The sequence below is a fragment of the Dromaius novaehollandiae genome, chromosome 13, assembly GCF_036370855.1.
Source record: "Dromaius novaehollandiae isolate bDroNov1 chromosome 13, bDroNov1.hap1, whole genome shotgun sequence".
Taxonomy (NCBI): Eukaryota; Metazoa; Chordata; class Aves; order Casuariiformes; family Dromaiidae; genus Dromaius; species Dromaius novaehollandiae.
The window spans coordinates 23,670,343-23,691,965 of NC_088110.1; the positions used below are offsets into that span (position 1 = coordinate 23,670,343).

Genomic DNA, 21,623 nt, shown 5'->3' on the forward strand with positions numbered 1-21,623 from the left:
AAAGCGTGGAAGATATTCTCCCCTCCTTCTCGGAGCTCTGACCTCCCAGGCACATGTTTCTCCTGGGTGTTGGCAGCACAGAGGTAGGAAGGGATGGGCATTTTCTGCCTGCCTGAGCAGAGGGCAATAGGTATTTTGCTTGAAGATCTGGGGGGTTCGGTGATGGGTGAGTGGAAGGAGGTTTCTCCAGGGGAGCCTTGCAAGCTGGGTTGAAAGTGAAAGCCTGTCTGGTGAGGAGATGAGCGTTCATGTGGGTGTAAAGAGGAAGCCTCCTTCTGTGGGAGGTAATTATAGGATGATGGCAGCTTACAGGGCTCATTTACCCTGAGAAGGAGCATAGAGATGATCTCCAGGAGCTGTTCTGCCCCAGTGCAATTGGACACAGTTGCAGGAGCTCGCACTAGACCCCACGGAGACAGCGGAGGGGCAGTTTTGGAAGGGCGCAGATGTTTCTGACCCGCGTGAGCTGTGCTCTTTGGTTCACTGCTTTGTAGCTGAAACATCTTCCCAGCCCAAGCTTGAAAGCTGCTAGAATCTGCAACCACATCACTACTTAAACTATATTTAAGCATTTTAATGCTGTAGTTCTGATGCGTGGCTTAGGTATGTTGTGTTAGGACAGGAGCCAATGATGAGCAAGTATTGCGCTAAGAAGGAAAAAAGCTGCTAAATGTGTAGAAATGGATTCACAATTTCTGAGCCTTCTGCTCTGAGAATCCAGAAGAATAGCCTGGGAATCGGCCGCAAAAGTAGAGGAATTGGGTGAGATGTACTGGAACAGACCTGGAGTTCTGGATGGACAGATGTGTCCAGGCCCTTTTACCAGAGCCCCCCAGCAGTACTTTAGGAAAACTGACTACAGAGAACTAATTGTATCAACGATACAACGATCTTGTAGTCAGCTTGTCCCTGCTGCTCTTCCAGGACTGACTTTCCAGGCCTCTGCTGGTCTGTGCATCTTTTCTTGCACCCCACAGGAGTTTCATGCGGTGCCAGAGCCGTTCAGAGGAGTGAGGTGGCCGTGTTGTTCACTTAGAGTTTGTCTCTCGAATGCTGTGAGCAAATACAGTGCTGGGAAAATGCAAGGTCTGTGTAAGTGAGGTGTGATATGAAATGGCAAGCGTGTGCAGTACATTCCCTGGGCCTGGCTCTGCCAGCAGTGGCAGCTCTTGGTTGTGTTGAAGTGTGATGTGGCTTGTTAATGAGAAGCCAAGCAACACTTATGTCTTGATAGCATTTAGTACGGAAAGCCCACCTTGCCCTGAACCGAGGGACTCTCCGGCTATCAGACAGACCTGTACATGGGAGGAAACGCTGCAAGTTCCAGGAGAGGGAATAGCTCTGAAGTACCTGTGTGTCAGCTTTCTGCAGGCTGAAAAGAGGGGTAGGCCCTCGCGATGCATCTGAAAAAGGAGTAGAGTCTTGGGGGCTGCTGTCACTGAATTGTGCTTGGCCACAGCGCAGAGCAACGTAGGAAGGCAGCATGCATCACGGAGGCTAGAGACAGGCGTATGCCAGCCATGATGGGATTCCTGAAAATGGACAGTTATGGACATACTGGTCAGGATGTGACCCCCTGGCCCAGTGAGTCCAGGTTCTGGCTGGCCCAAGCAGCCATCCTGCTTTGTCCCTTTCCTATCCTGAGCAAGCTTCAGCCTATAACAGTTTGCTCTTTGTCCTCAGTGCTCCTACAGCTCCTGAATATCTTTCCCCCCAACAGTAAAAACTTTCCTCTGTTTCTGTGTCCCTGCTGCATCCTGCCCTCGGTACTGGTGCCTCCACTGTCCCACAGGTCTCCGTGATGGTAAGCCTTACCTCCAGCGTCCCAGGCCCATCTTGGATCAGCAGTCACTGCAGTAGGTGCAGGACGTGCCCTGTGGTATTAAAGCTTTGCAAGATGCCTTCTTGTCAGCAGCCAGCCGCTGACTGGGGTTAAACTCTTACTTGGGCCTGGGAAGGAAATTCAAGTTGAGCTACAGCAGCTTGGAAGAGTGCAGAACGGTGCTGATGACACTGCCTAGCTCCCGTGAGGTCAGGGGCTCGGGATGCTTCGGGCCTCAAGGACTCTGCCCAGGGCTTTGACCACTGCACGGATCTCACCCTCAGCCCCATAATCTTCCCTGCAAGCGAGCGCTTCCCAGGCAGGCAGCGTGTGGAATGTGCTGTTGAAGGCTGCCTGGATTAGATCTGCTGCTTTTCTTTTATCTGGAATATCAGTCCTCAGGTTATTTGGCACAACCCGTTTTTGGTAAACACATGTTGCATTTTTTCCTGTTTTCTATTTGCCTCTGTCTTTACTTCTTCCAAAAACTTCTTCCAAAGCCTTTTTAGTGTTGGATGCTCTAGTTGTTATGTATATTCCAGTTATGATTTCTGTTCCACCACGTCTCTCTCATCTCCTCAGTATCCTGTTTTGTGTCCAAGTAACTTGTGTTTCTCCATTTTGTTGCCCAGGCTTCTTTCTTTACTATATAAACATTTTTAGTTGTTTTTTACTGACTACATCCATTTCCTTAGTCCACCTAGTCAATAATTGCATTCTCATTGGTATTTGTATCTTCTTGCTGTGTGTCCTCTGATGTTTTTTGTGGCCATAGCTGTATTTTTCTTCCTCCTGGTAGTAAAAGCAGAGGCAGAGATTACGTTAGCATCATGTCCCCTTGTTTCTCAGCTGAAAGCTTTTCTTATCAGTAGAAGCAGCTTTGATCCCAGAAGACTATTTTCTTGTGCATTCAAATGGAGTCCATCTGTCAAGAAGAACTCTTTCCATGAGTGCTTCCTTTGGGATAACCACCTGAAACCTTTGTCACAGCATGCTCAAGCTATCTATTAATTTCTTCATTATCATTTTCTACTTTCATTCCCTTTGTAGGGGCAGGAAGATTTCACCCTGAGCTTCCCCCTGCCTTGGGGTATCTGTCCTTGGTCCCCTTCACCAGGAGCCTGGCAGCCTTGGTTCTCCCAACGTGAGGGGAAGCAGTGGATTCCCCTCTGCTCCCATCAGGACTGCTTTTGGTCTTTAGTCCTATTCTGCATCTTCACTTGTGCCAGCAGAGCCTTCTGCCACCTGATCTAGGTGGGAGATTGGGAGGTTCCCATTCTGGTGCTGTGAAGCGTGGGATGAAAGCGAGCCTCCTGCCCACTCAGTCGCTGGTGTTTGTCGTTGAACCTCGTACCCGAATCCTCCTGACGTGTGGGTTTGGCCTGCGTGCTGGTGGGTTGCGCTCCCGGCTTCCCCCGTGATACGCGGCTTGGCCCTGCCTCAGGTTGTGGAGATTGTCCCTGGGGTGGTGCCTCGTGGTGATGTCTGCAGAAGAGCCCGCGTCAGGGTGGGGAGACACTGAAGCACAGAGGCCAGAAGAAAAAGGGGCAGTCTCTGCCCCGGAGAGCGCTCGGGCAGGCGCTCGGGGCGAGGGCTGCCTGGGGCAGGTTAGCACACGGAAACGCTTAGAGGCTCTCGGGCAGTGGATGGTCTGCAGTCGCAGCACATCGCAGCCTCGCTGACCTCGCCTTTTAAGTGAGGCTTATGAAGAATGAACCAAAGGTGGGACGCTAATTGAATCCTTGCCTGGTTCTCTGCCGGCCCCAGAGCACAAAATCAGAGCCGGTGTTGTGAGTCAGGAGTTTCTCTAATGAACAGAGCGGAGGGAGCGGGAAGATGTGCTGACATCTCGCCTCGTTTATTATCTTCTGGAGCCTGCAAACGAGAGATGAGAACAACAGAGGGGAGAGCTGTTGGCATTTCTGGAATAGTGTTACACTTCTAATTTATGGTGTTAATATAGATCAAGAAGTTTTGGGTCTGTGGAATAACTGCAGGGAGGACTGACCTTTTCCAAACTTGGGTTGTTTTCTGTGGTTCTTTTGGGATCATCTGGAGTTAATCAGTCTGGTAACTTTCGAAAATCAGTTTTGCCTAAAAATATATACATTCACTTTTGTTTTCAGTGGAACAGCATTTGCTGTAAGTAGAGGGTTGGCTTTTTTTGAAAATAAGTTTTAGTGTTCCAACTCCACTGTGCACCAGCCTTGCTTTTAAATTTATAACCTTCCAAAATGAAAAGTAAATTGATTGTGTTATTCTCAGCCCTTTTATAAAAGTTAACATTGCAAAAACAGATGTGAAATGTGGTCTTGTAGATTACAGTCTGGGCTTGGGGTTTTTTTTTGTTTTTCTTTTTCTTGCTTTCTCTGTGCTGTGTCCCTGAGGAGCAGAAATCTGCCTTTTTCCAGCAGGAGGAAAATTGTTCTGTGTCTAAATTGCCTCCTGCTTGCCTTCTGCAGCATGCTGCAGGACACAGAGCTCCTAGGAAAGATAATGCTTTTACAGAAACATGCAACTTAGCAGGGAATTTTTAATTATGAATGTGCATGAGAGATCAGACTGCCTGGGAATTCAGTAATGCACTAGCAAGCCTCACACCTCTAGGACATCCGTTCCAATATGACCCAGAGAGACGGTGATTAAAAGGTACTGTCAAGCAGGTGATTAGTCTCCAGCCTCCTTTGAGGAGGCAGGTGAATGTGTCCTCACTTTCCTTGCCACCCACGGCACGGAGGCCGGGGCCTGGGTGTAGCCTGACACCCTGTCCTGGAAAAGCAGGGTCTGAGCAGAGCCTAGGGCTCCCATGATCTTCCTAAGCAGGGGAAACTTTTGCAAAACTCAGAATTCAGCTTACGTGAGAAAAGAGTGGAGCTCTAGGAGACGCTTGCAGTTGCAGGAAGGACAACCCACCCCGTGGCCTGCCTGCTTCAGGGGACAAGTGCCATGGACGGGTCCCTGGGGAGGCAGAGCTGGCAGCTCCCGGTAGCGAAGTGCTTGTACAGCTTGGTGGGGGCTGAGCTCTTGGACGCTGCTGGTGTTACGGCAAGGCTTTGCTGCCTCACTAGTGCTCTCTTGGCTGGGGAGATCTTGGACCAGTGAGTGAGTGGTCCTCTGAGGGACAGGGACATGTCTGGAAATGCTCTAGTCAGGCAAGCTTCTGCAAAAGCATGATGCAAGTTTGGTGTAGCATCCGCTCTTCTCGCTTCCCTGCCACTCAAGAGTGCTGTCGTTGATTTGGCTGAACGGGGTAAATGACAGGGAAAATGCAATTTAAATAAAATGTAGGTTCATAAAGCTGAGTCTTGTGGACAAACATCACTCCGCAGGCTGCCAGGAATTGAGCTGAGCAGGCAGAAGTGGCCACTAAAATAGAAGCAGCCATTGACTCGCGAGGCTTCGGCAGCGAAGGTCTCGTACAGCTCCTCTGGGCAGCATTGGGGACCAAGTGCAAGCTCTCCCTGCTGCAGCATATGGCTAATGGCTCTTCTGCGTGTTGCCACGCGCAGAGGCTGCTCTGCAGACACATCTCGCAGCTCGACCCCGGGCTGGGTGCAGGGGAGGGAGCAGGACAGAGCTCTCTTCAGGTTTTGCTGCATTATTTTCCATGCTCTGGTATTTAAGACAAGTTAATACTCTGTGAAAACTGCTGAAAGAGCTCCATTGCCTCTGTAAACCGCACACGTACAAATTACTGCCTTCTATTAGTCACTTAAAAGGCCAGGTTGCTTAATTATTTTGATCACAGCAATCACTCATTTACAAGGTGAGGAAAAGTGCCAGCATTTTTAAGCCGAGCAATACAGTACTGTCTGTGGCAGAAGAGTCAGGGTTGCAGAAGGTTGGTTTTTCTTTCTTTTTTCCTCCCCACAGTTGTAAATGACTTTGCTTTCCTTGGTTGCATCGGTGACGGTGCAGGGCACGGTGGGTGCGTTCACGACACGTTGCCCTCCGAAGCCATCGGTGTGTTCAGCCTGTGCGGCCGCTGTTCAGCAGCGCTCCGGGGCTGCGTGGCTGCAGAGGGGCTGTTGGAGAGGGGCTGCGCGAGGCGAGCGGCGCTGGGAGGATGCGGGACATCGACCCTCCGGGTTGGGATGGGAGGGCTGCAAGGAGGCTTGCTGCGTCCTGCCTGGCCCGCGCGCCCGTGGAGCTGCTCGGGCGGCAGTGATCGTGCAGGCAAACAGGTTTCTTTCATCCATGTTAAAGGCTTAGAACATTCTTGGTTTAATGCATAAGGCAGCAACTCTTTGGAAATGGATTAAAAATATCACCTCTGCTTCCTGCGTGCCATATGTTGGCTCTTTCTCATTGCCCAACATTATTTCCAGGGCTGAAAGAATTTCCTTTCCCTGCCCTGCTCCCTCCTTCCACTTTATCCCATCCTGCAAACGCACTGCCTTGCCTTCTGCTTCACAGGTGCGGTAAGGTCTGTTGTCAGGCTTCCTCCTAAGGGAAGGTATTCTGACCTGCAGCCTCTGAACCTTTGGTACTCCTTCGGGAAAGAGGATTAGATTTTGGGGGGGTGGAGGGGGAGGTCTGGTAGATGTCAGTTGTGTTCCACTGAATCATATTCTTGGGGTCCTGCTTCTGTTTTCAACCTGAAGAAGGGCTTTTTTCTTTCCCCAAAGCTTGTCTGTCTTCCTCCCAGCTCTATCAATCTAGTAAGTTACTACTTCTCCTTACAAACCTTTCCTTTCAACTTTCACTGTTTGTCTTCCACATGTTTCTGCTTAGGAGTATCCAGTGGTGGTTCCACTTCCCAGTGAAAGACACGCTGCTGTTAAGTCTACCTTCATAAAAGCTCCTAATTCCATTAAAGTCCATTATAAGCTCCTCTCCTGCGGTTCCCAGGGGAGAGAGGGATAGCATATATCAGAGACCGCAAGAAAACAAATGGCCACTTTGAACAAATCGCAGGGCTGCTTGCCAAATGGGGATTCCCAGCTATTTACAAACCACCACTGCTTCCTGCTAATAAAGAGGTAAAATGGAAGCAGTGAAAATATGCATTTTATAATCACCCAGATTTATTCCTTCAAAGGATTTATTACAACCTTTTATTTTCATGCGTGGAAAATGTAATCTTATCTAGTATGCCGGCTGGCCCGGCTCAGCGTGCTGAATCTGTTTTACAGCAGAAAGCTATCAAACACCGACCTTCCAGGGCATGCCGCGGCTGTACGTTGAAGTTGCTAGAACACAGTTAAAGCAGTTGAAACGTGCATTAAAATATGGCACTAGAAGAATAGGATATCTGTGCAATTAGCAACCTGATTCTTTCAGCAGCTGCTTGTAACATAGATCTAGTGTGTCAACAACGAGTACCTCTGAGATTTGCTGGAGTAAGGAAACAAACAAGCTAGCCACGCTGCTGCCACCAATTCCTGCTTTTGGAGCATGTTACCAGTGTGCTAGCTTGGTGTATATGTATGATTTTAGCAGGGATCAGATGGAAGACGCTGTAGCAGATAAATGCCTCGAACCCTGAATTTTAATTTATGCTGTTTTCAAGCAACACAAGCTGCTGGCACCGGGGTGGCTCACGTCCTCCTTGCTACACTGGGGAGCAGTGCCAGTGACATTCGGAGTTCAGCAAGCAAAATCCTATTAAGATAACGTCACGGCCTTTCTGTTTTACTGTTTGCAAGCCAGCCATAACATCATTAAATTACACAACAGGGAGGTGCCTGCTGCCAAGGAGCTCTGCTCTAGATAAGATGTGGGTTGAGCCTCTGCCAAAATATGAGTTGATATGACAAGAAATTTGGAGCCTGTTCAAGGTTTGATTCACACAAGAAATAGCAGCGTGCAGGTAAACAGTGTACTGGATGGTTCCCTGAGGCAGCCCTGCTTCTGCCTGCCCGTCCTTCGGGGCACGGCGAGCATATTGCGGGGGGGCAGAATCCGGCACTGCAGCCCGGTGCTGTGCAGGGTCAGGCTGGACGGGCTGTGCCTGAAAAAATTTCCAGTAACCAAATTTACATCCATTCTTGCTTTCGGTATTGACAAGCAGAAGATAAAATCTGGCAGGATCTGAGGGCGAATCTGAGGCAGCTGTTAGCAGGTCCTCATAGTCACTTACTCCACCACCTCCCCCTTTCCCATCCTTTTCTGCAGAGCCAAAGGCAGCCTGACAGCTAAAGGCATTGGCTTTGGAGGCTCACACTGGTAATTAAAATGTCTGCAGGGTGGGGAGAATATAGACAGTCTGTTATCGAGGTGTACTTGAAGAGTGGATGGGGTCCAGACTGGTCTTGGTGGAAGGTGAGTGTGGTGCAATTCCTGCCCCCTTGGAGAAGTTTTGCTGGCAAGTTATAAGAGCTGTTACCTAACAGGCAAAACTGAAGCCAGGAACACCACAGTCACTGAATCTCTCAGAGCTGCTTGCTTGTGATGCCTTGGCCAAGCCAGTAGGAAAACAAGAGAGAAGAAATAGCCATACTGTAAAACTACACGTAGCCCCCGTGGCAGCAGTGGAACCCTGCCTCGCTGGCCCCTTGAAGGACTGCGCTGTTTGGGGTCACAGCGCCCACCCCAATGGGTCTCTGGCATGCCTGCCAGGCACGGGCTTTGTGCCTCTTGTCCTTCTGCTCTTGCAGGCACGGAGGCTTGCTTCTGGGCTCTCCTAGATCCCAGATTTTTCTGTGCTGTCCTGCTTGTGGATTTTGTGGTCTTCAGGCTCCTTCTCTGAGATCCCTTGGGGAAAACTCATCCAGCATCATCTGCATTTTACCATTGTTCAACTAATTCCAGTCATCAGCATTAATGACCTTTTTACCCTGCAACATCTTCCAGGCAGTGGAGATGAGGCACAGCAAGGACTCCAGAGTGAGCTTGTGATACGCTGGGGCATTTAATGAAACAGCCGTTCCATGAAGGCGTATGGGCTGTGTGTACAGAGAGCGCTGTGCCACTATATCCTCCAAGATGGGACATCAAGAAGAAATGGCTTAAAACAAAAATGGTGCCTTTAAAAGCAGCTTTCTAAGCATTTTCTGTTAGAGAAGCTTTGCTTCCATCAAAGGCTCTAAAGAGATACAAAGCCTGACTTTCTCTGTGATTCTGCCTGATGTTCCAGGACTGCTATTACTGTTTTCCCTTGTGGCTGCATTTCTGGCATTACTAACTTTCAAGGTCCCAGATGTATCTTGTCTGTGTTGCAGCAGCTCAAGTACAAAGCGGCTTGGAGATCCTCTTATGCGGGTGCAGGAGTGTGTACAAGCACATCTTGCAATGACTTCTAGCGTGACACTGTTTTTGCACATCTTCCCTGCAAAGGACTTTACGTTAACGTGGTCACACGAGCAAGTACTACGGTCGTGACTCTCCAGTGCCTCATCTCTTACCTTGCTTGCATCCTCATAATTTCAGTGCGATGTATGTGCGGGAGCAATGAGATACCCTGCCATGTCAGGCAAGTCTGTAACCTTCTCGTGATTCTCGAGTTTCCATAACAGCAGGATATTCGTTTTGTTGCCATAGAAAACTTGCCCATGCAGGTTTGCAGAGTACTGAGTTGTCACTATAACCATTGCCTTCTAGCGAGCCTGAAAGAAGCCGCGTATGCCTGAGAGCAAATCAGATGGTGTTTCCTGCCACCTCCTTGGAAAAAAAAAAAGTGTTAGATTGACAGTTTTGGAAAGAGAAGTTTTCTATCTATCAACACAGCAGACAGCAGTATGTCACAGTCGCAGGAATGCGCTGCTTTCATCTGCCTTCTCTCACCTCACAACAGGCTTCCTTCCAGACCTGCGTGGCCCAGCTGGGGAGAGCGGGAGGACAGCCTCCATCGCTGCGGGAATTGCAAACAGGCTAGTACTTGCAGGGCAAGTGGTGTTTGTGCCGTGAACATCGGGACAGGATCCAGCCTCTCGGCAGCTGTGGAACAGCAGTGACTTCTGGTCTCTAGAAACCCTGGTACTTTTGTATGAGAACTGGGGAGACCAAAACTGCATCAGGTGGTTAAGCAGTTCCCTAAGGAGCCTCAGTTTTGGCTTTGCTTTGTTGTTGCTTTATTGCACGTCTGTTAGCAGCTATCCCTGGGGCAGTCAGCGGTGCAGGGTACCGTGTGCTGGGTATCTGTGTCTGGGATTGCCTTTGCTGTGCCGGAGCTGCAGCCTTCTGGCAGTCTGCAGAGCTGGCTCTGCTGCCTTCTCCGGGGAGGGCAGGGGTTCGTGGTGCAGCCGGTGGCCAGTGTCCCTCACAGGTGTTATGTCAAAGAGCCATCCACTAAACCTTTAAGCCTGCTGTCACTGCTAGATAGTCAGGCCTGGATGGCAGCAGCACTCCAGGGACAGGGCACGTAGTTGTTTGGGATGTGCAGGTCTTTCAGGATCCAGCCTCTGTGATCAGCTGTCATTCATCCCCTAAGAGCCTCCACTGTGGGAAGGGCCAGTCTCGCCAAAGAGAGAAGGCAGAGGGGCTCCCCGGGCTGTTGGATGCCCCAAGCAGGAGGGCTGGAGACTGCAGAGCAGGATGCCTGCTCTGCCAGGTGTGTGCTAAAGCCTCCCCTGCCCCCCCCGCCCCAGACTGTGCCTCGGCTCTGGGAGCGGCGAGCGGGGATGGAGAAGCTTTTGTGCTCTCGTGGGGAAGGGTTTCCCGAAGGATTTCCTAGGGACAACCTGGAGCCTGGCAGAGGTTGCTCGGTGCTCGAATGGGAGGCAGGCAGCGTGCAGGCAGCTGTTCAGCCTGCCAGCAGCAGGACAGGAGGACTGCATGCGTCAGGGCTTGCCGTCTAGCAGTCGGAAAGGACTGTCCCTCTTCCAAGAGTATTCCCCAGCCAGCTGTCTGCCTACGAGATCTTTCCCCTGCTTTACAAGGAACCAGAAGGTGTGAAACGCTCTGGGTTGCTGCTGCGTCCCAGGATGGCAGCTCCTGTGTACAAATAACCCAGATGTGTATTTTCAGCACTTCTGAATGCTGCAGATGCTTATGTGAGCTCTTGGCCACCTGAGGAAAGAGGTCCTGCAGGTGGGCAGGCCGCACTGTGTTTGCCGTGAGAGGCTTTTGGGTGTGCGGCTTGCACCTTGCTTGTCCCGGCCGTGCTGCCCGGCAGCCGCGGCGCTGCGGGACGGGGATGAAGGCGGAGGCGAGCGCGGCTGGCCGGCGGTGACCGCGTGCTGCTGTTGCCCGGGTGTATTCACTGTTTGTCTGTTCTAGGTGACACCGGGCCGGGAAGGCCAAGAAGGGGAGCTTTTCGTTAAGGGGCCCTCGGTATTCCGCGAATACTGGAATAGACCCAAAGAGACAAAAGATGCTTTCACGCCCGATGGCTGGTTCAAAACAGGTACTGTAATAGTTTCCCTGCAGCGTCTGGGAGAGGGTGATCTTGTAGCGAGGAAAGAGAGGTCAGCAGCTTCAGTTGTCTTCTGCTAATTCTGCCCCTGAGGTTAGCTGGGTGTTGTCTTGGATTTAGAGCACGGGTGGCACAGGCTGGCTGAGTGTGCAGGCCAGGCTTGTTTCCAAAAAGCAGATACTGGTTCAGATAGGTTCTCCACTTGTATACTTCAAGGAACGGAGTATATTTGGAGCTGTTTGCTTGTAAATGCAATATGCCAGAACTTCCATGTTCTGGAACTTGAGCTCTGCAACCTCAGCACCAGGAAACCAGTTGTCACTCAGCATAACTTGGGTGGGTGCCATGTTAGTAGAAGACTTCCACTAACCTCGGTAGCTCCGAATCTGACCTGCTTGCCCTCTCTCATCGGCAACGTACTCTTCGAATGGTAGTTCTGTTCTCGCCATCATCACGACAAACTGGCCGAGCATTTAAAACACAGGGCTTGTGTGGTTAAAGCCACGTGTATGGGCAACCACATAGGCACAGTGGTGGTCACTGAAGTCTTGGGGCTTGGCCATTGGGATCACTGGGGAATTTTTCAAGGAATCTTCATTTTGCAGTCAGAAAACATTAATTCATTGAAAGCTGAACTTTCTGGGCAGGAATCACAACTGGTGTCTTCAATTTGGGAGCGGTTTGGGAAGAAGTCTTTGAAATTGCTAGAATGTTGCTTTTGATATTTTTAAAAGTAAAAACTGAGTCTTCCGAATAGAGCTTTTTGTTTTGAAACTTAAGCTCATTTTGTTTTTACATGATACGTATTAAAATCCAAAGGAAACATTTCTTTTTCTGGGTTTTCCTATAGTGAAAATTCTCAAGATTTGGCGTTTCCTTTTGATTGAAGGTGGGAAACGTTTTCAAAATATCAAATGTTTTAGGGATGGGAGAACCTCTTGTATTTGGGTCTTTTGCTCTAGCTTCCGCCAGAAGATGCAGTAGCATTAATACCTATTGCAGCTGGGTCACGTGTCTTGGTAGATTTTGTCAAATGTTTGCACACAGGAAAGAAAAAAGTCCTGTTTTAATCCAGCTCTGATAACAGTGAACACAATCAAAACTGTCTTTACCTGAAACTACTGTGGTCGGGGTGGTAAATTCTCAGCACGGACCTCTTGAGGCCAATCTTGCCAATAATGTGGGGTAACAAATTCGAGAGGATGCTAGGCCGAAGACTTTTCCCAAGTGGAATAGACGTGACAGTCCATGAATAAGTTATGTGCTTCAAATGATGCCTCCTGCTCTGCGTATAACGCAGAGCCAGAGCTCGGCCTCCCCGGTCAGAGGTTCCCGTCCCCCAGGACGGTTCTGCAATGTAGATTAAATAATAAAACAGCCCTGGGCCCACACCGAGTGAGCGCGGCAGTGGCACGGGATAGCTTTGCCAGCTCCGTCCTGAACGTTGGAGCGGTCGGTTGGTATCTCTGACCGCCCGTCTTCCTGTTAGCTCTGCCGCCGGCACTGAGCCGCTCGGATAGCGGGATAAACACACGCCGCGGATTTGTCTGCCTGCGCTGAGCCCAACTGCCTGTTAATCTTGCGAGTGCAGAAGGGTGGGATTTCTAATTCGTACCTCACCTTACCACATAAGCAGCTCTGACTTTTCCATTTCCCTCTTTATTATGTGTTAGCGATGCCATCAAGTCGGGAGCACTGGGCTGGATTTCCGATGCCTTCTTTGTAATCGTCTTATTTATTGACAATTTACAAAGAAGCTGCGATTTATTATTATTGTTGTGCTGAATCAGACGTAGAGCTGCCCTGCCAGGAGTGTCGCCACTGGTCCTGCTCCCACGCCGGCACCGCAGTTTGGGACTCGAGCATCGGCAGACAGTGCTGTGTGCAGGGCAATCAGCTTTAAAAATTTTTTAGTCAACACTCCTGATGAATATTTCAGATGCAAAGGAATAGCATGCATTAATTATTGCAAAGAGATGTCTTTAGGAGAAAATGATTTTGAAATTCAGTTTAATTTCATTGTAATGCGCTGCAAACAGGAAGGGAGTATGTGTGTTTAATTGGCTCTCGGGGGTAAGGCCTGGAAGATGGCATGCCTTTGTCACAGGCCATTAGTGATACAGACTGCATAATGAGAGAGTACAATCAGCTCACAGCTGCCGGCTCCTACGGGGAGAGAATGATATTAAATAGAAATCAGTATAAATTAAACTTAACCCTTTCACTAGCTGAGCAAAGCCTTAGAGCCTGAAATAAGGGGGAGAGCAGAGACGACTGTGCGGGGTTAGAGACAGGTCGGAGGATGCCCAGAAGACATTCCCAGCAGTAATCCACCATTCTGGCTTCCTCTTGGATATTCTTTGTAGCTGTCTAAGGAGGACGACAGGCTTTTAATTTTCTTCCCCCTTCCATTCCCCCACTCTTTGCCTTTCTTTTTTTTTTCTTTTTTTTTTTTTTTTCCTTCTCCTGACTGCTTTCTCCATCTTTTGCAGATGTCGGGTAGACAAGGCTATTTTCTCCAGGACTCATTTAGCCAGTTGTGCTGTGAGTGAGACCTGTCGCCCCTCGCTCACCCTGCCTGCCCCTCCCGGTCGCGGGCTGCCTTTGGGGATGGATGTGGCTTCCACTGCGAGAGCTCAGATCTGCATGTGATAGAAGCTGCCACTTAACGCAGCCAAGGAGTTTGTACCTCGTCATAGCTGGCTCTTACGGACTGGGCTTTGGAGGGTGAATTAGCCCAAGTTAAGCAGAGGTGGTTAACTTTGGCGTGGAGACTGGACTGGCAGTCTCGCTAGTGCCGGTGATATTTGCAAATTATAGGGCATTGCATATTTGCAAATTATTATTGTATATTTTAAAGGTGAGGCTGCCTGTGTGCACATGGTGCTCTTGAAACCAAGGTGATGCTATTTCCTCTCTCAGTAGAGGGCAAACAGTGTTAGTGTCCCTCTCGCTCTCGAAAGGGATAACCATGGTGTGGCAGTGCCAGACCCTCGCGTGGGTCACTCCCGGGTGACGGGGACGTGTCCCTACGGTGGATGGCGGTGTGATTGGCAGCTGTGGCCAGGTCCCCCCCGTGCTTCAAGGACGCGGGGAAGTGTGCGCTCAGCTGGAGCAGGAATGAGATCTGGAGAGAGTGAACTTGGAGATGGTGTGAATAACTCCTCAGCTGTAATTTAGCACTCTGCTGATTGTTAATGACAATCCTAAAAACCAGCAGGTCAGCAAATGAAAAATAATTACTGCAAGGGAAAGCGCGGAGTGTTGCTCTTACTGCACCTCGTGGTGAACGTGTCCCTAGAAAGGCTCTTCTCCTGGTGGGTGACGGGAGAGGGAGGTATCCAGCGGTTGGGACCTGCTGTATCATTAAACACTAAGTGCCGTGACCTCTCTGCGTGCCAGGCACCAAATGCAGAATAGCAAGTGTTGGGTGTGTGTCTGATGCAGTTATTAAACACAGGCTCTGCGCGTGCTGTTCCTGTGCGTTGCCCCAGTCTCACAGGTGGAGCAGGCACGTCTCCATGCTCGGGGAAAGTCTCACAGGAATAGGAAACCCCCCATGACTCGGTTCTTAATCAGGGAGTGCAAAGTCCCGGGGAGTCAGAGAAATGAAAATTCTCCCTGTCTCTATCAGGGTCACGTACGCAACAAGGCAGAGATGTGAAATTTGTCGCAATACAAATATTCCTCTGTCCTTTACAGTATCTGATCCTGCATTTCTCTGCTCCTGGAACACGCTTTACCAATGAGGCGGTAGCGAATGCGCAGTATGTGCTGTGTGACTGACTGACTGGAGATGTCCTCACCTGAGTCAAGTGAGGCCAAGACTGAAAAGGTTCAGAGATAGTAGCTGGGGGACAGGTATTACTGGTTTTGCTGATGATAATCAGTTTGTGGCGCTGCATAGTATCTATCCTCAGAGTTTATGCTCACAAAACCGAGAGTGCTTCACTGGAGCTCATTTTCTCCTTTGTTTTTTTAATTCAAGTTAACTTAGAAGCTCCCTAAAACACAGTTGCAGAAGATCCTTGGTTCTTCTCTGAGATGCTCTGCTGTGTTGCAGGAGGCTCTCGGACAACCTGCCTTTGTGCTCACAAAGTGCCTCTTCTGCGGTACTTTGCTATCCAATACCCGGTTTGCTGTCCCACTGCAGCCTGCGAGGCGTGTGCTTTTTCCATGCAGCTACTGCATGGGAAAAAAATCGGGTCTGAAGTTTTGAGTCTGCAGCCCATCAAATCTCTCGTTAGAAACCCTCCCCCTCCCAAAAACTTGCAGGGCAATACCATGATGAGGCTAGCAGGTTTTGGTCCACAGCTGCCCTTTGACAGGTGGGTGTTGCTCATGGGCCGTGAAAGCTCCCAGGTTTCTCTGGGAGATCCAGTGGTCAGTCGGGACCACAACTTCTCCATATTCGATCCACGCTTTCTGCAGGGGGATGACCTGCGTGAGGTGGGGTCACAGGCCCTAAGTGCCATTTCCCTTCCATACGTGCCTTCAAAGCGAGTAACAGCATCATGCTCAAAACTTGCACGCTGCCTGCTGAAGTGTTGCATCAGGTCACCTTCTGGGCTCTTTTCTGCAACTGAAGGCTTACAGAGGGTCTTTCAGTTTTAAGCCTTTTCTGGCTGCAGGTCTTCCCCCCCACCAGTAACTTCCTTAGGCCCATTCTCTGTTCCTGGTTGCAGTTCCTATAAATAGAGCTATCATATGTTTCTTCAGAAAGTATAGGGGCCAAAAAAATAGTAGTCAGGTCTGACATGGCAGCAGTCATTTTCCTTTCTGACTGACAGTTCTTTTATTAAAATCCCTTTTTCTGCCATGAAACTGCCTTCCCCAAGAAAACAACATCATCCTGAGCATTGGGAATGGTCATTTTCCGCTGTGATGGAAGGAAAAAATAACGATGCAGACTCTGACCACCGGCACCCTCACACCAGATCGCTGGTGCAGCTCCCTGCTCTGTTACTAGTGCAATCTAGGAAGGGAAAGGAACTCAGTGCAACAACTGCAAACCTGTGTTTCCTCCCCTCCTGGACTAGAGGGAAATGCCACATGTGCATTTTACAAGAAACCTGTGCAGACATCCCTTTATAAATATGCCCACTTTGTGCCTTCAGTTAGAGGAGGAACAAGTATGTCTATGTTATAGAAAAACAGCATGATGCTACTATGACTTTCTGATGAATTCAAGATCTTGGCTCTGTTGACAAGCATCTGAACTCTCGGTGTTGTGTAGGTGATTTACTGTTGCTCCCTTCCTCTTTATTTCCTCAGATCTGCACTATTGTCTGCCTGTCTCTCTGCGCCTCTCATTTCCATTTGAGTGAATTTGATTATTTTTATTGTATTAATGCTGTTGACAGAGCTGCTTAGATCAAAGTTCCCTCCAGCCATTTCCAGGGAGACTGCTGGATATCCACCTGCTGTCGTATATCTAAGCAGCACCAAGCCCTAGGAGAATGAGACAAACCCAAAGGAAAAATGCCTGCGGCCCTCCTCCGCTGTCAGTGCGATGCCTTCCCAGCCGTCCTGCGCCCTGCGAGGCTGTAGAGTGGGAGACAAACTCAGACCCAACTCACGTGCCAGTGAGCAATCGCCGAGCGAAAGCCGGGAGCTGGAGGAAAGCAGCAAATACCAGTTTCCAGCGCTGTGGTCATCCCCCTCCCCAATCTTTATTCATCTCTCCCAGCTTTCTGACGCTCGTGTTGCTCAGGCTCCGGCGTTGTCAGATCGCGTTATCTTTGTGCAGGAGGCAGCGGTCTGCAGGCAGGCGAACTGCTCTGTAGTCGTGAGCAGGGGGCAGAGGATGTGGGCGCGTGGTGGAATTGCAAACGCCGCGTGGTGCCCAAGCGCTGTCGCTTTGCCCGGGTGTTTCTCCTGCTGCACAGGGCCAGACAGGGTGCTTTCTCCGTAGGAATCTGGCAGTACAGCGGTCTGCACAGTGAGGAGTGATGTGATCGGAGAGCAGCGTTCTCCCTGGGGGAAGGCCAGCTTCCATTCACATTTGCCCATGCATCCAGAAAATTAGAATCTGGTGTATTCGGGGAGATTTATTTTCAATTACAGGTTAAGGCTGAGACATGAAATAGCACTGGGTTTGAAAGTAGTGCATAAATCCTGCAACAAATCCATGTATCTCAGCTCCATATAATAAGATTTTATTGATTCCTATATTGTATCTGTCAGAATAAAACTCTCTTAATGCATGCATCAGGATGGAAAAGATAGAAAGCTTGTTGGTAGTAGAATCTGATTCAAGGATCAATGCACTTTGATTAATATGTCGTTAAGAAAGTAAGAGTTATTTAACTTGTTTGATGCATGTTTCAAAATGATGACTCATATCTTTTAAGTTTCTCTTTTAAGCTGCATTTAAAAAACAACCTTGTAGCTGTTTTTCACATTGGTAAGTCCTGTTTTATCACTGAATTCTTGCTAGATCCCTTTATGCAGGTCACAAAGCCACCAGACTCCTATCAACCATGTTTCCTATCATCCAGAAGGCTTCTTACCTCCCATGCTGAAAGCGTTAGCAGGTCTACCCTGCTCTCCTTTTCTATCTCTTTATTCCTACTGGATGTTCTGTGGTGAAAGAGGGATTCTAGGAAAAAAAATGGAGAAATTCATCTGGAATAATGTATCATCAGGAGAAAGGAGAGGCACCCATCAATTCTGGCGGGCTTTAGGATGCTGCTGAGCCTGGGCAGCAGCATGCTGTGTGCATGTGCTTGCTGAGCATGCCCTTCTCTCAGCTCAGGCCTTTCCACTGTGATCTATGAACCTGGGCACCAAGGAAGAGGCTTGGCTTGGTTGTGAGTGTCCTGCACAGCACTGCGATTCACAGTTTGCTCCTGATAGACGTGTCCACACAGGACATGCCCTTGCTGCAGATGCGAATCTCTGGTCAAGTGAAAAAGCCCAGTGACTCCCTGGTTTCAGGACCTCTTGTGTCTGTCTCTCTTCTTCAGACTGAGCCCTTCACAGGCAGCGAGAAACAGCCCCAGCTCATAGCCTGAGTCGTTCTGGCTCGAGGTTCTGCTAGGAATTAAGCCCAGCCATTGCCTGAGTGCGCTAGGATAAGGGGACATGCTTCTCATAACAGTTGTTTAATTGTCTGCAAGACAGTTCAGGTTGTTAACTTGGAGAGAAGGAGACATGCTGGACCTTCCAGGGATATCTGAACTTCTTGGCCCCTGCTGTCTGGAGGTTTCAACCCCACTGCTTCTGATGAACAAGGCAAAGCTGCCTGCAGTTTTTCAGCCCAGAGGGATCTAGTGGTTGTAGAAATACCTTCGGGCAGTTCAGCCTTGATCAGACTCAGTTCTTCCTCTCAGACTGGCCTCCCCTGTCATGTCACCAAGGAGAAGGAGCAGTGACACAGCAGTGAGCAGCTTATACCCGGTCCCACCACTGTAAATTTTTCTCCTTGGCACTTGCCCATCTCCAGAGACAAGCAGGTGTTTCCCTGCCAAGGGAGTTGCTTACATTTGTGGGCGTAACACTGACACCTGAAAGAGAAAATGCTTTTGCCTGATCAAGGCAGATTATAAATAGAAATGCATCTAATTAGCATCCTAATCTGCAGGTTTTCTGTTTGTTTGCTGTGTCTCTGCTAGTCATAAATTCAGTTAATGCAAATTCTATTTTTAAAAAATTATTACTTAATTATAACGTGTTGCAGATGATGTGACTTACCAGTTTGGTAAGCCCATCAGATGAAGTGCTGGCTCCCTCTGAGGCTGGGCTGAAGGAGCTTCTTTAGTCCATCATGCTTTAAGTGCGTGAGTCAGGCACTATGGCAGCGAGGCATTGTGCAAGGCTCTCTCTCTGCTTCTCAGTTAAGTGATCAATCATTTGAGCAGAAAAGCAGTGGGAGTTAGATATGAGGAGATAAGCTCACCTGCTTTATTTGTGAGTACCTTATAATTTGGACCCATGTTCCCACAAGTGAAAGGTCACCAAAAAAATCCCAACCATCCCAAACACATCTCTATGTGCTGCTTTAGGAAGAATCTTCATGAGTCTTCATGGGCCGGGAGCAGAGGCTACAGGCACCTACCAGGAACCTGAAGCCTTCCAGTAAAGTCAGACTAGCAGTAATGTGGGCTCAAGTTTCCACCCAGCCCTCACTTAAGAGGTATTTCTGTAAGTAAAAATATAAAGACGGCGTGGTATCTAGTATGTTAGCCTTGTATAAGGATTCCTTTATAACCTTGAAATGTTCTTTATACACACGCAGTTCCAACACCATGGAGAGAAAATTCACGTAGGAAGAATAAACACTGAGGCAGGAAGCAGAAAAAGTGAGTGGTAAGGATGTGATATCATCAGATTTACCTGGTGGCTGGAAATCTTAGGGTCATTAGAATATAATGAAATAAAACCCTCTATTTCCTTGATTGCTTGTGAGAGTGATATTCTCAGCAGTTCAGAGAGTGACTTTGGATTTTTGTAGCTGTAAATGAGAGCAGCGTTTGGCACAGAATATGTTTACTATTCTACAAAGCTCTGCTCTAGTTGTATCAAACGTTGGGTGCCAGCAGTTTACTTTTCCTGGAGCCTCTGGTACTTACAGTCCAATTCTCGGCAGCATGGAGCAGTTGCACCCCAGCTGAAAGTCAGTGGGAGCAGCAGGTACCCGCCTCTCTAAAATCCAGGCTCTTCACTCAGCTTCTGTTTGCTTCTGCCCTTCCAGATGTGCTATGGCAGGGCGGCTCTAGCAGCCTGCAGGTGAGGGGGCTCATTCAGGTGAGGGCTGCTGGAACTCTTCCCTTTCTGTCCTAGAGAGAAAGAAAGGAGTCCTGTCCCCAGCTCCAGCTGGGTTATGTTGTAGGGACTTGAAGCTGAGCCCTGTGAGCCTGTGTGAAGATCAGGCAAGAGAATTGCGAGCTAGCAAGGGGGTTAAGAGGAGAAGTCAGTTCTTGCAGGAGAGAGCACAGGATGTGGTGAAGAAATGGGCTGAACAATCATCTTTCTCATGGCACTTGGCAGACCCTGTTGGATCCTTGGCAAGGCTTTCTTTCAAGTGGCTATATAAATAGCATGTCTCCTCTAGTGAAAAATTAAAAACCCCATAGGGAAAGGTTAGTGTCAAGTCATCTGAGCGAAATACCTGAGCAGTCTTACTGAGGACAGGACTGTGGTCCCACTGCACGTGTCAAAGCACCCATTTTCTCGAGTCCAGCTAGAACTGGGCCCCAGTGACTTTTAAGGGATCTGCGCTCGTGGTTCGGGCACAAAGTGTGGTGGAGGCTAGTGATTGTGTCTTTACTGTAACCAACTGACCCGTGGTGACAGGAATCTGGGAGGACTCTTCAGCGGATAGCATGGATCCTGCAGAGAGGTGTCTAGAGCAGTGACTGAGGGAATGGATTTACTGGCGGAGAGCTTCAGGATGGGAAAGGTAAGGATTAAGATAGAGACTGGATTTTGAAATGCATCTAGTAATCACCCAAAATCCAAAGCAGCATTTGGTGTTTGCAGAGGGCAGGCTGGCAACTCGCTGCTCCAAACGAGAAGTAGCAGTCTGCATAGAGAGTCTGTGCTGTACTCCTCGATTCTTTGCCAAGCCAAGCCTGCTCCAGCCTGGCCTCATCCTTCTTAGGCTGCCGTGCCCAGCTCTCTGGATGAAGATTTAGCCATGGGGACGATCCCAGTTGGAGTTAACCTACCAGTTTGCTCACTTGGAGCTTTTGCAAGAGCCTGGTGGCCTGGAGGGGCAGAGAGCTGGAGCTGCTCAGCAGGGACACTCAAGCAGTTGCACTGCAGCTTTTCCACTTAATGGTTGTCCTGTGGGTCCACTTTGCAGCTGCCTGCACACACTCGTTGCATCCTGGCAGGCTGCTTTGCACAGCGTGTCTCAACAGGAGCTTCAGCTAAATCAGCATACTGATGGGAAAGGCTGTCACCCTGGCTGCGAGGCTGCCTGTTCTCTGATCTAAGGGGGCTCTTACAGATTATCTTCAGTCATTACATCTGACTGTCACAAGAGATGCGCAAGAGAAAATTTGTTAAAATTAGAGCTTCCTTCTACCTTTGCCTCTCTGATTTTTTCACCATATTTTATGTCCTCAGCCTTCTCTTCCTTCTCAATTGTCTGGTTTCCTGTTGCTTGAGGCGCTCTGCTGGTGCCCACACAATCTGTTTAGCTCGCTGAACAGTTTTCGGCGCTTGATTTACATAACCCAACGTAGCCGTAAGTGGAGCACAGAGCCGGGCAGTGGAATTGCACAAATTGATTACAGCTCGTAGGACAAACCAGGGAGTCAGTGGCCTGATTTCCTTCTTTCCCCAGCACAGGAGAGCGATGGCTTGTTTCTAACATGCGTAGTCCAAGACCAAGGATGGTTAAATGGTGACAGTTTTGTTCTGTATCTGTAGTTCAGGCTGACAGTAGTGTCTGAAGAAGAGCTGAACGTCTCTGGCTTTGGCAGGCCCTGCTTCCCACCCCTTCTGTTAGCCGGGACAGATAGCATCGTGGGACGTGAGCGCTCCAGGCTCTTTACT

The 21,623-nt window shown here is 49.2% G+C and overlaps 1 protein-coding gene across 3 annotated transcripts in view; it reads left to right on the plus strand.

The window, feature by feature from the left end:
* The window catches only part of ACSF3 (acyl-CoA synthetase family member 3), a 76,021-nt gene that overhangs the window by 31,418 nt on the left and 22,980 nt on the right, over nucleotides 1-21,623 (plus strand). For all 3 annotated transcript variants that reach the window (XM_064519822.1, XM_064519821.1, XM_064519823.1), the window contains one exon: nucleotides 10,982-11,108. In XM_064519822.1, the coding sequence (XP_064375892.1) occupies nucleotides 10,982-11,108 (127 nt within the window). The remainder of the gene's footprint in view (nucleotides 1-10,981; nucleotides 11,109-21,623) is intronic.